Source organism: Sinocyclocheilus grahami, unplaced genomic scaffold, assembly GCF_001515645.1.
Source record: "Sinocyclocheilus grahami isolate Dianchi unplaced genomic scaffold, SAMN03320097.WGS_v1.1 scaffold151.1, whole genome shotgun sequence".
Lineage (NCBI taxonomy): Eukaryota > Metazoa > Chordata > Actinopteri > Cypriniformes > Cyprinidae > Sinocyclocheilus > Sinocyclocheilus grahami.
Genome location: NW_015505330.1, coordinates 721,509 through 741,367, shown reverse-complemented (window position 1 = coordinate 741,367; position 19,859 = coordinate 721,509). Strand labels below are relative to the sequence as shown.

Below are 19,859 nucleotides of genomic sequence, written 5' to 3'. Positions count from 1 at the left end.
TCTGATCTCTCATTCACTGTATGTGCCAATTAGGTTACATGAGTAACTACACGCCACGGCCAATGAATCTGGTACAAACCGAAACACAAGCCGTCTGTTAAGCTGTGGTGGTTTTCTGAAAACATATGATAATGTTAATGCTTTCAATTGGAATTAGATAAAAAGCTTCCCACGTAAATAATGAGTTTTAATAAATATAGGAGGCCGTGTGATTGGATAAACCAATTTAATTAGGAATAATAGAGAATGGCTTGATGCAATGCCCAAACAATAGGCTTATTCTATGAAAAGAATGACATGCAATGAGTACAAAAGAATAAGGTCACACATGAGCTTGGGCCTCCTAAATACAAAATCAACACACTACAATATATCCTACTGTAAATATGTGTAGAAATTATGTCATTTAAGTGCATTAGTCTAATAATGATAGATAGATAGATAGATAGATAGATAGATAGATAGATAGATAGATAGATAATTCTGTATTAGTAAGCTGTTGTCTCTTGTTTGCTGCCCCCTAGTGAGCATTACTATAACTACACTGAATAAAGATCATCAATGTAATGAAACATTTTTGAGGTTCAAAAGAGAAAGTTACAATGGAATTGATCTCCCAGGGAAAAATTCTCATCACGTGCAAAGTGCACATAAACAGTATGTCTTAAACATTTCAAACAGAAAAACAAACCTCTCCAAGATGGAGAAAAATCAGTGACGTCTTTCACCCTCCCCTTCTTCCCCAGTAGGATGAAATGGTAAATCCCTGTGTTAAATCAATGTGAGAACATGCTTGTTCCCACTGAGCTTGTTTCCCTCGCATGTTTACGATGGCCCATCGTCAAGTTGGAGAACACAACTGGTTTGTTATGGCTCACAGTCAAGTTTATTTGCACCGCTGTGATGGACAGTTGCGGTCATGTTTGTTTGTTTTACGGCGCTTCTGTTTCTGTTCTGTTACTATATTACCCAAGAGTCAGTGCGCCTGCGTGTCTGTACGCCTATATTTACACTTAACTATGGATCTGTGTGTGGGAATGGCAGTCTGTTTAAGCGGTTGTATTCGGGTGTGACTGCAGGGGAACAATGGATGTATATTTCCAAAAATACTTTCTGTGAATGAAGACAAAGACACGAGTCTGTGTGCTAGTGGATCAAATAGCTGGCAGTTATAAAAGGTGAATGAACGTTGGTTCATCAACAGACACAGACAGCCGCGGATGTTTCATCCTGTCATTTCATCATCCTCACATGACTCATTGTTATATTCCCATCCTGCCATTGAACAGGGTTAATCTGGCTGATACTGGTTACATTCTTCATTATTTTTATTAGACTTTTATTCTCATTTAGTTCATTAGCAGCATAAGCCACGTTTTATGAAAATGATTGTTTTGGATAAAATATTGGCAATATTCAATATAGTAATAAAAATGTCAATATCAGCATGAAATAAAATAAGTATAAAATAAGCAATTAACGAGATTATTAGGGCTGTCAATTTAACTGTGGTTTTTCTTATGATTTATACATTTATACATTTGTTTAGAATATATAGAGGAAAAGAAAACAGACAAAAAAGAAAAAAACAACAGAACAATAATTTTATGCAAAGTATTTAGGCATTGTCTGTTTCTTTATGCAAAATTTCCTTTCCGTCTCACATGGATTGTTCAGGATATTTCCTGTAAACAACATGTTTCATGTTTTATGTTTGATGTTAAAACACAAATGTAAGGAACTCAAAAAGTTGAATTTACTATACACACTATCGGTGTGAGAAAAAAAACAGCAACCAAAGGTTCGGTTTTTTTATTTTTACAGAACAACAAATTATATACCCATGTATATTTATACTGTTCACTGAAATACTCTTATAATAAAAGAATGTCAACTCAAATGAATAGTTAATGCCCATTTATTCATATACAGTGCAGTCAGCTGGTCTTTAGTGCAAAATAAACATTTCAGTAATTCAATAATTATAAAAATATCAAAATAAAAATATTTTTGATACGTGAAATGTATATTCATATTCATTTATATATGAATTTAATATTTCAAAAACTATTTTTAAAAATGCATTGATCGTTTTAATTAAGTCTTTTAATAATTGTATTAATTAACTTTTAATAATGTCAACTCAAATCAATATTTCTTGTCCATTTATTTATACGATGCAGTCACCTCGTCAGTAGCACAAAATAAAGACATATAATAGACTTATACAAATAACACTTTCTTAGAAATCATAATATTCTAATATAATGTGTCCTTATATAATTGCATATATTTTATATGAATTGTATATATTTTTATGTTAAATATATATTCACATTATTTAATCGATGTATTTATTTTTTATAAAAACGTCATTAGAATTACATGCTTTGAAACACTGAAAAACACATTCATTGATAATAAAAAAAACTCTAATTAAGATAATAAATATTATAATAATAATTTTACTTTTTCACAAGTGAAAAGTACGAGCCTCCAAAACACCTTTTTTTTTTTTTTAAAGTGGTCATATGATGCGATTTCAAGTTTTCCTTTCTCTTTGTGTTATAAGCTCTTGGTGCATAAAGAAGATCTGTAAAGTTGCAAAGACTAAAGTCTCAAATCCAAAGAGATATTCTTTATAAAAGTTAAGAGTCAGCCACACCTACCTTAAACGGCTCGTTCTAACACGCCCCAACATATCTACGAGTTTGTTATTCCTGTGAACGTTCAGCTAAATTGAGAGTCGATGGCAGGCTGACAGTAGAACACGGCTGTGAATGTTTTTAATTCTGGTGTGATAAGTACTCTGGGTCAAAGGACTTTACACAGGAAGTGTTGGAATTCTTTTGGAGGCGTGTCGATGCTGACAGGCAAGGACGCGGGCCTCAGATTGTGGGATAGGGGGGTTATCCGGTAGGCCTTTTCAGCTTTTTCCTCTGTGATGAGACTCTTTACTGTAACATTTATGCAACAACTGACTGTCCAAACATTGACTCTTTATAGCAAAGTCCATGTACTCACGGAATCAGTGCAATTTTGTTACTTAACCAAAATTGACAAATGAGCTAATCGCACATGTTTGGGGGGGTGGAGATAAAAGGAAGGGGACTGAGGGGTTTGTACAGCTAAGAAAATTGTGTAGGATTTTTTATTTATTTTTTTGACAGTAATGAGGGTCGAGATGACCTTCCATTTAGACCTTCCATTACTTCCGAAAGCAGTTCACATGAGAGTGCTTGAGTGAAGTCCATAAAACATTGCATATGATTTTATGCAACAATAAAATAAAATAATACAATTCTTGTTTTTTTCTGCGTAGTCTTGGGTGTTTTGGCAAACAAAAAAGTGCTTTAGATCAGTTCAAATACATCCAGAAAGCATTTGTGTATTTTTTGCATGCCTCCCAATAATTTGCATGCAAAGGAACAAGACAACTAATAATAACAAAAGTTTTTTATTCAAATTATTTATGCATCACCTCTATATTTATGCAAATTTGTCAATGAATTTGGTCAAATGGCAGGTTATATATTAGCACAAATGACCAGCTGACTGTATTGTATAAATAAATAAATAAATAAATACATTTATTATATATTATTATTATTATATAAATTATATATATCATTTACATTTAAGCCCAAACATCATCTTATTAATCTCTCTATTTATTACAGCTGTCCATATAGAACTGTTAATGTTACAGTATCATGGTAATATATGTTTCCTGTTTGCACTATAAATTTTTATTTAAACTGTGAAAATATGGGAATACCCCTTTCACCATTATTGTAAGGCCATTAATATTTATAACTGATAAAAACAACTTATATTAATATATGTGACCCTGCAGCACAAAGCCAGTCATAAGTAGCATGAATATATTTGTGGCAATAGCCAACAATACATTGTAGCCTATGGGTCAAAATGATCGTTTTTTTCTTTTATGCCAAAAATCATTAGGATGTTAAGTGAAGATGTTCCATGAAGATATTTTGTAAATTTCCTGCAGTAAATATATCAAAACTTCATTTTTGATCAGTAATATGCATTGCTAAGAACTTCATTTGGACAACTTTAAAGGTGATTTTCTCAATATTTGGATTTTTTTTTTGCACCCTCAGATTCCAGATTTTCAAATAATTGTATCTCAGCCAAATATTTTCCTATCCTAACAAACATCACCATTCATCAATGGAAAGCTTATTTATTCAGCTTTCAGATGATATATAAATCTCAATAAAAAAAAAACCGACCCTTATGTCTGGTTTTGTGGTCCAGGGTCATAATATGTATTTTACAAACAGTCCATTAAAAAAAATATTATGCAGTATGTGGTAAGGTAACCAATTAATAACATTTATTGAAGCATATATATATTTTTTAAAATTGTTTTTTATTAATTAATTTATTATTATTTTTATTTTTTATATAGCGTTTCTAGATGACCACGCAACATTCTGAGCGCGCCCCGCCCTGCCACCGCGGAGCTCAGTGCGCATGCGCAGAGCGCTGTCAGGGCACGGCACACTCGCAGCGACAGTATGGCGGCGGGCTGCTGCTGGAGGGATGGTGCTGTCGCCGCTGCCTTCACAATGTGATCGGAATATCGTCTACCTGCGGAAAGACTACAGTCACCCCCGAGGCCTGTCGCCGTGATCTCGATAAGATGGCCAGGCTCGCCGATTACTTCGTGGTAGTTGGCTACGATCTCGATAAGAGAGGTAAGAGAGACACACGGCAAGCGATTCTTCCTCCTCCTCCTCTTCCCCTCCTCCTCCTCCTGATCTGTTAGATTGGAGTGTATTGGTCGCGTTTTATTCACGGTAAACACCGCAGAAGGCGGAGGGAGAGGGACGCAGCCTCGACACAGCTGATCCCGTCTCTGGATTGGCGAGCTACTATCAGCCGCGGATGTCTCAGGCCTCTGGATCTCAATCCAAGCCGAACCCGAACGAAGTTTCACGAAGCGCCTGCATATGCCCTTTTACACGATTGCTTTAAGGCTGATAAGAAGTTTACCAGCGGGTACTATTTTGTTGTTTTGCCATGGTGTGACTGTTCTAATAGGGATTTATCAGTGTAACCTTTGCCACCGGTGATTGTCATGTAACAGCCTGTTATATTGTCCCATATAACGATAAGTCTCTAGAGTTGAATAGAAAAGCAAAAGCTATCAACAAACATCAATAACATGCAGCATGGCGCAGATGCTTTTGGTTGTGTCTAGACCTAACAAGTTGCCTGCTTAGACAGTACCTGTGATACACAAAATGCTGTCTTTGTAGGCAACACGCTAGGTTCTGAGAAACAGCTTTTGTTTTTGTGGTTGTTTATTAAGCATAGCAGTGCTTCAACCTGAAGGATGCTGCGTTATTGAAGGGAAAGTTTCCCATGAAGTGGAAATTGGGACAGGGTTTTGTCGTTCTGAACTAGTATGAACTTAATTGTTTAGCAAAAGACAAAAAGAGACAATGTCGTGGTTGGACTATGCAGTGGCAATGAATAGTGACAGAAAATGTCAAGCTGAGCTCACAATAAAAGCATCATAAAATGTTCCTCAGGGTTTGTGGAATATATTGACCCACCTATTTTTTGTGAAAAAAGACCCAAATATAAGCTCTTTTGCTTCATTTGGCACAACATCTTCAGTCACGATCCATCATCATTGCTAAAAGAGCTACCTGAACGTTTTGCAAAATTTCCCCTTTTATATTCCACAGAAGAAAGAACATTAAATGAGTCTAAAACAACGTTTTGTTGTAAATAATGACAGAATTAAAAATTGTCAAGAACCCATATTTCAAAAGATCATCTTTGGGTTTTTGCAGAAAAAATAAATACATAGGCCTACAAGTTTGGAATGACATGAGGATGAATTTAAAGCTTTATTTTGTATTACTTTTTGCCTTTTTTTGGAAGTACAACAGACAGTAAATTGTGAGAAATTACTTTAAATTACTTTAAAGTATATTTATTTTAATTTGAGTGAATTTAGTGACCTTTGAGTATCTGTAAAATCCTGCTCTTAGTGTGTTTTGTTATCAGGAGGTTGAGTGTTTTGATGAGTGGCCTAGATTCGTGCCATATAATGGTCCCGGTGAGCATGCATAATTTACCAACACTCATCTGAAAGAAGGCAAGTTGCTGGAAACTCGCATTAAACCTGTGAAACCTTTATTTAGAGAGCTGCCTCCATGCATGTCTTATTCCTTATTTATAAGACACACACACACAAAAAAAAACACGGCGAGTCCCTTTTTACAGTTTCAGGGACTCATGAGATGGATATGCATGTTAAATTACGTGTTTTGTGCAGTGGTCCACTTCAAGAGTTGTTTGGTGTGCAGAAAGGTCTTTGCTTTTTGTTGTCCGTGAGATGCAGATTCATATGTGGCCGTAAGTGTAGTCTGGCAGGATGTTGAAAGGCTGTACGCTCTGCAGAACGTCTTCCTTTCCTGTTTCTAGCCTGCTGCTGCATTTCAGCATCTGGTAAGCAGACCTTCAAGTACAGTAAAGGTGTGTGAGAGGGAAAAAAAGCTCTCCTGAAGACTATTGAATTCAAGAATAACATTAAAATACAACAGCAGCCATTCATGTTGTAGAATGCAATGCAACATAGTGATCTAAATCAATCTGAATAGACTGCTTTGAGCTGATGGGTAGACCTGCGACATCATAATCTTGTGATGTTGTGGAAGTGGTTGACATCACATTCATAAGTGTTGCTACACGTTGCTCTCTCGACGCTTGACATCTGTACTACATCTCTCAAATTACATTATTATTTTTTTTAATGTTAAGCAATGTCTGACAGTTAGCAGACATGCTTTGACGTATTGAGCTTTGGTGCTTATAAGGGAAATTTGAGTTTGAAATTGGCTTGCAACATCTCCTGATTATGTTGTTTCTTCTTTTTCTCACAATTTCCTGTCTGTTATTTGTTTCACCCACATAAAAAGTGGCAAAATATAAGCTTAAGTGATAGTTCACCCAAAAATCAACTCCAAACCTGTATGACTTTCTTTATTCTGTGGAACCCAAAGAAGATATTTAAAAAATAGTTTTTTGTCTGTGCTGTAGACTTAAGTTAGGGTCTATTACAACATACAACATAATAACATACCGATCATTCAACGTCTTTATGAAAAAAAAGTCAATAGACAAAAACTTCATAAAGCAGTTTTGAAATTTGTGTTGTGAAAATTGCATTATGTCGGACCTTTACGTAGGAGGTCTTGCTTTCATTCACGTTAAATTTAATATGGCGTCTAACCTAACTAAAGTGTATTTTTTTTTAATGTTAAGCAATGTCTGACAGTTAGCAGACATGCTTTGACGTATTGAGCTTTGGTGCTTATAAGGGAAATTTGAGTTTGAAATTGGCTTGCAACATCTCCTGATTATGTTGTTTCTTCTTTTTCTCACAATTTCCTGTCTGTTATTTGTTTCACCCACATAAAAAGTGGCAAAATATAAGCTTAAGTGATAGTTCACCCAAAAATCAACTCCAAACCTGTATGACTTTCTTTATTCTGTGGAACCCAAAGAAGATATTTAAAAAATAGTTTCTTGTCTGTGCTGTAGACTTAAGTTAGGGTCTATTACAACATACAACATAATAACATACCGATCATTCAACGTCTTTATGAAAAAAAAGTCAATAGACAAAAACGTCATAAAGCAGTTTTGAAATTTGTGTTGTGAAAATTGCATTATGTCGGACCTTTACGTAGGAGGTCTTGCTTTCATTCACGTTAAATTTAATATGGCGTCTAACCTAACTAAAGTGTATTAAAGTCAATGGGGTCTAAAACAACTTCTTTGGACCCCATTGACTTTCATAGTATTCAGATTGTTTTGAAACAACTTGAGGTTGTAAATGATTACAGAATTTGTATTATTGTTAAGCACTTAAAAAAAAAAAATCTCATTTGGGTTTCACAGAAAAAAAAAAGTCGTACAGGGTTGGATCAACTCCATTGACTTTCATTGCATGGACAAAAAAGTAGACAATTTTTAAAATATTTTTGTGTTCCACAGAAGAAAGTAATTTTTGGGTGAACTGTCCCTTTAAGTCTTGTTATATTTATGTCTATCTGACGCACATATCTGAGAGGTGTCATATCTCTGAAACCACATCGTGAATGTGAACCTGGACATGTTCCAAAGGATTTTTATAAAGTGCTCTTGAAGTAGTGCCTACTTAACACCCAAAGGGCCAGACCCCTTAAGCAAGATAAAAACCTCGCTCACTGTTTTGTTTACCAATGCAGAACATGTCCAACTGACCCAGGGGCCATGTCCCCATCTCAGGTCCTTTGTCTTAGTCTCCATCATTGATATAGCCCACAGTATAAGGTTTCTTCCTTCCCTAAATCGCCATTCTTGAGCCAGAATGGCTGCATCACTGGAGGGCAGTGAGCTTTCAGGGTGGAGTTGCCCAGCGTCTGTTGTAAAACTGCGCAACGCCACTTGTCTGCTCGATTTCCAGGCCCTGCAAGGAGAACGGCGTTGAATAGGATTCTCTGGCTGAGGGGCTTGCTGTTTAAAAACAGGAAATGGGAGTTGAGGCTCTAGGGAGAAGACATGATTGACTGAGAATCCAGATTGTCCTCGGCATTGCAGAGTGAGAAAATGGAGATCCAGAATTTGGGGTGGGTCCCGCTACAAGTAGACATCCATGGAAATGTCTTTTGGGGTTCGCTGTATAGCTCACCCCCCCGGCTTCTCTTTCTCCCGCTCTCTCTTGATGCTTTTTCTTGGGAGGAGCCCGGTTGAAAACAGAGAGGCCGTAAACAAAAGAGGAGAGCGTTTGTTCTGTTGCACACTCTTTGTGAGAGTTGTCTGTGCCAGTCTGTTTTCTTGGTTAACCCCTGCATGCAGTTGAGAATGTATGTTGAAATGTTTGTCTGCAGTTTGTCTGATTGTCTGCATGGGAACTAAATTATGTTCAGTAATCCATTAATTTTTTTAGTGAATCTGAAGTATACATTGCAACCAGTGTGGACTCTAGTGGGATTTTTTTTTATTTTTTAGAAAAACTAACATATGCAGCTTACATCTAACTCTTGAGCCTTGAATTATTGTTCAATTATCTTATGCTCATCAAGGCATCATTTATTTGATCAAAAATACAGAAAAAAACTGTAATATTGTGAAATATTATTGCAATTTAAAATAACGGTTTTCTATTTTAATATACTTTAAAAGATAATTTATTCTTGTGATGAAAAGCTGAATTTTCAGCAGCAATTACTCCAGTCTTCAGTGTCACATGATCCTTCAGAGATCATGCTGATTTATTATTGATGTTGGAAACAGTTGTGCTGCTTAATATCTTTTTGTAACCTGTGTTACTGTGATTCTTTGATGAATAAAAAAGAAAAGAAAAAGAACAGCATTAATTTAACATATAAATCTTTTGTAACAATATACACTACCATTCAAAAGTTTGGGGTCAGTATATATTTTTTCAATTTTTGTTTTGAAAGAATTTAATACTTTTATGCTGTAAGGTTGAGTTCAATTCATAAAAAAATGTGATAGTAAAGACTTATATTGTTAGAAAAGGTTTTTTATTTTGAATAAATGTTAATTTATCAGCTTATTAGAATGATTTCTGAAGGATTTATTTCTTCAAAGTACCAAACAAATCATTAATGGAACCCGAATCATTAAAGGGGTCATCGAATGCCCATTTTCCACAAGTCGATAAGATTCTTTAGGGTCTTAATGAAAAGTCCATAACATATTTTGGTTAACATTTCTCAATGGTAGTGTAAAACAACACCCTTTTTACCCTGTCAAAAACAGCTCTGCACACAGCAAGCCATTTTAGTGCATGTCCCTTTAAATGCTAATGAGCTCTACTCAGCCCGCCCCTCTCTTCCGTGGGGTGACGAACCATTCTCATGAGATGGTTTACTTTAGCCGCATTTAGCCGTGGAACTTGCTAACTAGCGCATTATTAGGAAACGCAATTTTCAAAGATTCATAAAAGAACCTTATACTCACTTCTTCTTTAGGTGAGGCTGGATCACGAATGATTCGCGCAAACATAGACGCATTTAGGTAGATCGGGGATCGGCGCATTCCCTTAAAATAAGAGGTAATCCACTGCGTCCTTTGCGGCTCAGATGTCGAGAGTAAATGACGACTGCTATGTTCATCATTACATCCAACAACAAAACACCTCAATCGCTTAGGAGTCATTCTTGTCTACTCCTGCTCCGGCGTCGAAAACAATGGCGGACTGATGACAGCTCACTCAGGGCGGGTCTAAGGTAAAACGCCAGTGTCAATCGACAATCGTGGGAGGGGCCTGGGTTTGTGTGATGTCACACAGCCAAGAATCTGAGAATGGCTTGATTTGAGAAAGGGGATATTATTTATAGGGATTAAAAAAAAATCCACTAGGTGGATTTTTAGCATTTTAGGGTGGATGTGTACAAACACTGCCAACACACATTTATGTTCAAACAACATGTAAAAGTACATTTTGCATCCGATGACCCCTTTACGAGGAATCGAATCAGAACTGGGATCGTACAATTTTTTTGATTCCCGTCCAAAATCATAAGCCACAAATAGTGCAGGAGTAGTAACTTTTTTTTGTTTTGTTTTTAAAAAAGGGGAGGCTTGCTCACAGCGGCCTGCCTTTAACAGATCAGCTCTCTGTCTGCCTTAGATAAACGCACTAGACGTCTAGAAATATTCACCAGTCGAGTACAGATTCTTATTCATGAGGAAGAATAAGGCTGAAGGGGGCCATGGCGTGATACGCCGGCCGCTCTGTGTTTCCATGACTCCCCATTTCTGGTCATCTGGCTTGACTATAAACGGCTCTGTTCTGAGGAAAGGGTGGCTGGGGCCGTGGATACAGAAGCCCGGTCCCCATGCCTGCAGCGTATGGCCGCAGAGCTCTGATGGCCAGCTGGTGGATGAATACTTCTCATTCATGTGGCAGCCGAGGGGCTAGAGGGCAGTGGAGATTGCCCTCATTCTGGGAGACACGGGGCTCAGTACACACACACACACACACACCCACACACACACACACACTTTGATAGAGTTTGCATGCATCTGATTGTATGCATATGCACAGTCACACACGGTATAGACAAAAACAAGTATATACATTTGAAACTCCTTGTCGTTAAGTTTCATTATGATTGTGGTGAACGCGCGTGACACTGTTGGGCTGCTGTCCCAGGGCCGGTGTGAGAGTTTCGGGTCAGTTGATGGAAGTGTCACGTGCTTCATTGGGCCGGTATTGCATTGTTCATATTCTACATGTGCTTGCAAACCCAAATATTTGGTTTGGTGTGATTATATTGAATGTTGTTGCAAATTGTAGTTGCAAATTAAAGCTGACACCAAAGTTATGTATGTTATGTGGCTTATGTAGATTTGTCGAAATTGTGAGAGTGACTTATGATCGTCTTGGAAGTATGATTACAAATTGGTTGAAAGTGTTTTTAATTAATGTGCGTCCCAGCAGAATGTGTTAGAATTTTATTTATAGTTACATTTATACATCTATAATTTGATTTATTTATTAAAAAATTTGTTTTGGTACTTTTAGCGATGAATTATAGTATGTAGTCTCAGCTCATCATACGGCACACAAAATTGGAAACACTTAAGGAGTTTCGAAGTCGTCGCCAGATTGGTTAAATTATACAGGATTTCCAGAAGATATATGTCTTGTTCTTTAATGTTCTGCTTGGAAACAAAAGTGCCGTGATGCCAAACCCTGTCATGGAAGAAGAAAGCCAGTTGTGGGGACATTTCCACGCCCCTAAACATGACGTGGCACAAAATGAAAAGTGATTGGTTGCTTTACCAGTCAGTTAAATGGCCTCTTGGGCGGGCCTTGGCCATTCAAAGCGGCCAAGGTTCCCAGACCTTTTGCAGTCAGTCTGCAGGTCTGGCTACGTGAGTCTATATAGTAAGTATTTAATAATAATGAATATCCAAGATGCAAAAAACTTAATAAATTAAGTAGTTCAGTAAATATTTTCTAATTTCCTGTTACTGCAAATTTGAAAACTATATTTTTGGTTAAAAAAATTATATTTAAATATAAACTTACTGTTCAAAGGTTTAGGATCAGTAACATTTTTAAAAAATAATGAATGCTTTTATTCATCAAAGATGCACCTAAAGTGACTTTAGATGAATTTAATGCATCCTTGATACTTTTTTCCTAAATAAGTGCTTTTCTTTTGATCTTTTTATTAATCAAGGAAAATGTGTCTGAAAAATGTATCTGATTTCCACAAAAATATTAAACAACTGTTTTCAACATTGATAATAATAAGAACATTTCTTGAGCACTAAATCTACATATTAGAAGGATTTCTGAAGGATCACACTGAAGCATTGATGCTGAAAATTCAGCATTGCATCACAGGAATAAATGACATTTTAAATAAAATATATTAACATAGAAAATAGCTATTTTAAAATATAATAATATTCACAACATTACAATTTTAACTGTATTTCTGATCAAATAAATGCAAACTTGGTGACCTTTTTTACAAAATCATTAAAAACTCTTACAGACCCCCCCTCCCCCCCCAACTTTACATATTAAAAGTATAAATACACCACTAAAAATGAAATGTATTATTTGTCGCGGCAGGGCAAGTGAAACTGAACTACGAACCTGACATTAGGAAAATCCCTTACTTTTCAGCTCTGGTTTTAACTTTTCACACATGTGTGCACACAAAATACTTAGCTCTGGTTATGAAACGTAGTAAGCAATGACTGGTTAATAGCTGTTTGTGTGCTTCATATCCAGAGGTCTTGTGGGTCAATGAACAGTCTCTTGTGGAGGGACGTGGAGGTCAGGGCGGGAAGAGGGAGCGAGCTCTCCATGGCCGCAAAGCTTTCATGGTCTTCCCTGGTATTTTGGGAATGCGGCCCTCTCCCCCTCCCAAACCCCTCGAGTGGAGACTGAAGATCTTGTTCTCCACATGCCTATGGGGTTTGCGGGAAGTAATTGTCTAAATCCTCTTTTTTCATTGCTGACCCACCAGATTATATCTAGGGGTCTTTGGCATTGGGGCTGTTGGGATTCAGACACAAATTATAGTCTGGTGTCCCACTCTTTCTGTCTTAATCTCGGTTTCTGCTGCAGCCCACCATGACCTGATTGGTAGAAAGTGCAGTGAAGCCAATTGGTCCACAGGTGAAAATAATAAAAAAAACATTTGCAGAAAAACTGATCTGATTGGATGGCTTGGTGTAAGCAAAGGCTATTGCTCTTATGTGATTAGTAGGATTTTCAGGGTCTCTTTAAGGGGGTTTTCCCTTTGACAGGTTATTTTGGTCCATCAATTTACAGGCTTTTTATATTTATTTATATTATATAAAAGTATATATATGTAAATACATATATATTTATATATTTATTAGTGCTGGGCAGTATGACCAAAAATTTTGTTAGCGTGTATAATGTTTTGTGGCTGTACTTTTGAAACGGTGTGTATTATGGTATAACCTGACCCATAGACTTCTATTGTAAGTGCAATTTTCCTGACTGACTGGCAAGTTAAAATGATTTCCTGTGCTAATCGACAGCATGCCACAGATGCTTTCTCACAGAACGTTTGTTGTGGGAGGGTAGTGAGCTAATGATTTTTTTGTGTGATTGTCAGACAGACGTCAAATGTCTACACCACACTCTGTTGATGCTTTATGTCCTAGTTCATCGTCTGTGTATTTTCCTTGAATTCCCAGTGCTCATAATCAGTTTACTCGATCTAAACACCGGCCACAGCCTCATGTCTGTTGGCTGCCTCTCTCCTGGCCGTGGCGGAGAGGAACTGACTAACCCTGATGCTAATTTCACTACTACTTTCCATATGATTTCCAAACCTTGTCGGAAGGCTTAGAATTTCTGCTGAGGTGGAATGCCTAACCAATGACGCCAACATTATGTAAGCAAAAGGAGTCCAAGTGCGCTCTTCTAGTTTGCTTTTCGCATTTCATGCAGGATATCTGTCACAGGCTGAGCTTTAGTCCTTTGCAATGTTTAATTATTGATATAACTAGGTGTACAAGGGACCTAAAGCGTACCTGCTTATCTCTTAGTAGATGTTCGCTGGAGGTTAGTTAAATATATTAAGTGTGTGAGAGAGAAGGGGTGTCTGTGTTTATTTAGTGTCGTGAAGAGATTAGTTGAGAAAACGTGCGCGTATCCTTGTTAGGGCTTGGCTAAAAAAACGTAGTTAATATTTGTTAGCATTTTGACTATTTAAAATATTTTTTTTCATTTATATTTAGTTTTTTTGATTACCCATTCTTTTGACCAATCAGCCATTTTTGCAAAATGAATTTAGAGCATTTAATGCAATGCAATGCAATAAAATAAAAGTAAAAACGTAAAATAATAAATAAATAAATAAAACGTAAAATATATAATAAGTAAAGTAAAATAATTGTAGGTTTGTTTTCACACACTATTTTTCACTAGTAAACACAAATAATGTTTAATAATAATAATAATAACAACATGATAATATTATTATTATTATTAAATATATATATAAATATATATTATATATGTTATATATATATATTATTTTTATATTATAGTATTCATATATTTATTGTTAGGGTTTGGCTAAAAAACATGCAATATTTGTTTTAATTTTAACAATATAAAAAATATATATTTTTATTTAAATTTTAGATTTTTTTTTTATCCATTATTTTGACCAATCATCCATTGTTGCAAAGTAAATTTAGAAAATGTACTGCAGTTAAGTAAGGTAAAAACCCAGTACAACAACAGTAAAAACCTTGGTAAAAAAAATAAATTCCCATATTATTTTCACTAATAAACACAAGAAAGAATATTTAATAAAATAATAATATAATAGTAGTAAAACATCTGTGTATCCTTGTATGAACTTAGCATTTTGACAATATTTAAAATATTAATAATTTAAAATTCAATTATTTATCCATCATTTTGACCAAACAACCATTATTGCGAATTAAATTTAAAATATTTATGCATTTAAATTACTTTAAAAACTGTTAAAAATAATTTAAGATTTGTTTTCAAACACAATTTTTCATTAATAAACACAAGAATATATATATATATAAAAAAAAATAATAATACATTTAATGGCCAAATAAAAAGCTCATTAAAATCATTGCAATGTTTCTCGCCCAGCCCTAATCCTTGTTAACGCAGCGGTTAATGCTTCTGTGTCAGTGTGTGTGAGAGTGTTTATCTGCAGTCTAAATAAAACTCGATTTATGTCTCATGCTGTGACATTAGTTTGTCTTAGAAGCACATAAGCTCTTTAAGAGTTTTTGGAAAGACCGGTACTTGTCCACTGAAAACCAAAGTGCCCGACTTAAAATATCAAAACCGCAGGTCTTTGCATAGAACGCAGACATGAGAGCACCACAGTTTCACACATTGCTGACGTCATTGTGGCTCAGAAAACAAATAGAATATGTTAGGGTTTGTAAAACTGTGCTGATAATTTTTTTAGTTATTTATTTTTTTCATTTTGAACGACACCAAAAGCCACGTTGTATTTCAAGAAGTAATAAGGTGTTGTTTTGTTGTTAAAAACTAGCGCTCTCTCTAAAAGAAGTGGGTAAATTGTCTTGAGCCTCGAGTATTTCCTCTATTGAAAAAGCAGCCAGGGCTGAATGTGGTTGTGGGACGGGTGGTTGCTGGCGTGCAGGAAGGATGTGAGTTTGTTGAAGAGCTTTTCTGCACAGAAAGAAAAGAAAACTGCACTCTCGGTATCCCCGAGCAACAGCAGATTTTGGCAAATGCAATTCTCTCAGTGCAAGTCCACCCAGAATGACTAACGCCAAGAGTTTGGGTCTGAATTAGTACAAGGTGCATTGAGCCTTTTACTCTCTAGCCGTTAATCTTACATTAGAATTAGAATTTGTCTTTATTAGGGATGCAAAATATTATAAATCTGGCTGATATCAACAAGCTGATAATTTTGTTTTGACTGATAACTAGAATTCAAATTCTGTACTATTTTGTCTAAATAAATCAAACATTAAAATTAAAGTATTATTATTATAATTTTTTATTTTTTAAGTGTTATTTAAAAAAAAAAAAATTTTACCTTTCCGATCATCTGATGTTCACCTAAACTCAATATAAAATGCACAAGCATGCACAATAAAATATCCAATATCGGCCAATAACCGTAACAATATTTTGTGTGTATTTATGTATAGGCCTGTATTTATGTGTACATGTTTTAGATGTGATTTAAAGAGACTTGTCCTGATATTCACACAATTATTATCTGATTTGCTGTTCAAAAGTTTGGGCTCAGTAAAATTTTTTTTTTTTTTTTTTTTTAAAGAAGTCAAAGGGATAGTTCACCCAAAAATGAGAATTCTGTGATTACTCGCCCTCATGTCGTTCCAAACCCGTAAGACCTTCATTCATCTTTGGAACAAATTAAGATATTTTGCTTTCTGATCCTGCATAGACAGCAATGCAACTGACATGTTCAAGGCCCAGAAACGTAGTAAGAACATCTGTAAAATAGTCCTGGTAAGGGCTGCACGGTAAAGCGAAATGAAATCGCAATCGCGATTAGGCAAATGCTGCATTTGTCATGCGTATCTTTCAGTGAAGCGCGGTTCTTTGATCAGTAGTAAATCTCCATCCGAAGGCCAGAGGGTGCTCTCGCGCAGAAACTCCAAATATGCCCCGCAGAAGAATTCCAGGAAATGCCTATCGCTGCAGCTGAATAAACAGACGATTTAACTGCTTTCATTGATTCAGTGTGACTAATAAACACACGACTACAACAATATATGGTTTATCTGAGTTCGTCTTATTATAATTTTCATTATAATAAAGTATATTTATTATGCAATGCCTTTATCACTGCTTAGCATACTATGAAATATGTTGCGTGCCTTATTCTGTGTAAGAAGCCACATCATCTCACAGAAGGATTTATTTCAATCACTCGACTGACGTTATGAAGCGAGTAAAACATGTTATTAAATGTGGTATTTTCACATGCTGTCAGATGGAGCAGCATTTACTACACAGAGCCGTAGTTCACTGAGAAGCTACGCAAACAGCTGTCATCATCGCAAACGATTTCTTCAGTTTCATAATCGTGCAATAATATCGTCTGCGATTGACACTGTGTAGTAAATGCTGCTCCATCTGAAAGCAGGTGATGGAGATTGACTGCTGATTACAGAACTGGCTTTACTGACAAAATGCACAAGACAATCACATTCGATTAATCGTGCAGCCCCTAGTCCAGGTGACATCAGTGGTTCAACTGTAATTTTATGAAGTTACGAGAATACTTTTTGTGCACAAAGAAAACAAAAACAATTACTTTATTCAACAGTTTCGTCTCTTCCGTGTCAGTCTTTGACGCACATTCATGAGAGTACCATGACGCATACGCGCACTGAGGAGACGAATTGTTGAATAAAGTCTTTATTTTTGTTTTCTTTGTGCACAAAAAGTATTCTTGTAACTTCATAAAATTACGGTTGAACCACTGATGGTCACATGGACTATTTTAATGCTGTCCTTCCTTACTACCTTTCTGTGCCGTAAAATGTTTAGTTGCGTTGCTGTCTATGCATGGTCAGAAAGCTCTCGGATTTCTTCAAAAATATCTTAATTTGTGTTCTGAAGATGAACGAAGGTCTTACAGGTTTGGAACGTCATGAGGGTGAGTAATGACAATTTTGGATGGACTATCCATTTAACATTTTTATTAATCAAATAAGCATTAATTTGACAATAAACACATTTATAATGTTACAAGAGATCTCTGTTTTAAATAAATGCTGTTTTTGAATTGAATTTTATATTCATCAAAGAATCCTGAAAAAAATGCATCACGGTTTTCACAAAAAAATTAAACAGTGCAACCTTTTTCAACATTGACAATAATAAGAAATTTCTTAGTATGATAAGTTTCTTCAGTAGAAAATCATGAGTAGCACATTATAATGAAGGATCATTTCACACTGAAGACTGAAGTAATGATGCTGAAAATTCAGCTTTGCATCACAGAAAAAAATCTATTTTTTAAAATCTGTTAAAATAGAAAACATGTATTTTAAATTGTAATAATATTTCACAATATTCCCTGTATTTTTATCAACTTCGGTGAACATAAGAGACCTCTTTCAAAAGCATGAAAACATCTGACCAACCCCAAACTTCTACAGTAGTGGATGATGCATATAATTATATAATTAAATGTACATACATTGCAATTCAAATATCATGTTTAACAGGTTAGACTGCTTAAAACTCATATCCTTCATTGAAGCTTTTAGGGCTGTTTTGATTCGACCATGTAATGGTATGTATTGATACACAACACATACTTCAGACTCTAAATTTGTTTTTATTAATCAGTATTTTGAATTATATGTTCAGTCTCCTTTTATTATTTACATGAACCTTTCTCCATTTTTGAACAGACTCATGATTCATTTTTGGGTCATGACCCAACAGTTGAGAACCACTGCTATAGATGGTGGTTGACAACTTCCTGTGTCCGCCCACCTAGCCTGTGCTGTACTCCCTGACACGCTCAACTGTGGCCTCTCGGGTCCTGGCAGCCATAGCGACAAACTGTTTTGACAACTTGGGGCGCGGGCCATAGGAGCAGGCTGTGGTTTTCTGGTTTTGACATGCCGCCAAGCTTTTCTCTAGAATCCACATTGAGCTCCTGAAGAGACAGATTTTAAATTAAACCATAGTGAATTAGTACAAAATTGGCGGGTTACGGCAACACATTCTTTGCACGGTTGAGAACTTTTGAATGTGACCCAGTCTTTTCTCTTTGCAAGACAACATACTTGTTTTTTACTGCCCCACCCACATGCGCTAACACACAGTCGCAACCACGCTGCATGTCTGTCTCTTACACAAGCGGGATAGGGAATATCTGCGGTGCACAGGCACAGTTGCTTCAGAATGCATTTTCTGCATATTAAGGAAGTCTGTATTACTCATGGCCTGACCACGTAGTTTAGTCGTCATCTTTGTGATTGATACATGAATGCTACATTGTTGGCATTGAATGCATTAGTTTCCACATTGAGTTTTTTTGATAGAATCTTGTGATTTGGAGGCAGTCGTGGCCTAATGAATAGAGAGTCGGACTTGTAACCCGAAGGTCCCGGGTTCGAGTCTCAGGTCCGGCAGGGATTGTAGGTGGGGGAAGTGAATATTCAGCGCTCTCTCCACCTTCAATACCAATGTGCACTTGGATGGGTTAAATGCAGAGCACAAATTCCAAGTATGGGACACACCATACCTGGCCACATGTCACGTCCTTTCCTTCCTTTCCTTTTGATTGCTGTAGTTGGTCACCTGCCTTTGGTTTCACTTCACCTGCTGGCTGACTAGCAGGGCGGTGTGACTGTCTCGTGGCGTCTCTCTCAGATCCTGCATGAAGGAAAGGATGAAATTTCCCTATTAATAACCAGATGAACTAGTGAGTCGTAGTATAGCCGGGTAAAGCGGAAGTGCCTTGAAATGTGATCATTCAGGTTGTAGGGAGGCTGTGTCAGACCTACTCCAAAAAAAGATGACACCTTTATGCCGTTTAACGGAACTGATGGGTAATGGCTGTCAATTAAGCTGTGGTTGTGTCTGTGGTTTGTATTAAAGGAAGGGGTAGTCCAAAAATTAAAATCCTGTAATTATTTGTCATATCAAATTTGTATGATTTTCATTCCTCCCTAGACCACAGAATATGACTTTTCACACTGCAATTAACTCTGGGTTATCATCATTATCGTTGTGCGCACACACACACACACACACACACACACACACA

General features: G+C 36.2%; 1 protein-coding gene across 5 annotated transcripts in view; it reads left to right on the top strand.

Annotated features, from left to right (window-relative positions):
- The first annotated feature begins 4,519 nt into the window (after nucleotides 1-4,519).
- Nucleotides 4,520-19,859, top strand: part of sbf1 (SET binding factor 1) — a 63,600-nt gene continuing 48,260 nt past the window's right edge. For all 5 annotated transcript variants that reach the window (XM_016281623.1, XM_016281621.1, XM_016281620.1 and 2 more), the window contains exon 1: nucleotides 4,520-4,727. In XM_016281623.1, coding sequence (XP_016137109.1) covers nucleotides 4,673-4,727 — 55 coding nt within the window. In that variant the 5' untranslated portion in view covers nucleotides 4,520-4,672. The remainder of the gene's footprint in view (nucleotides 4,728-19,859) is intronic.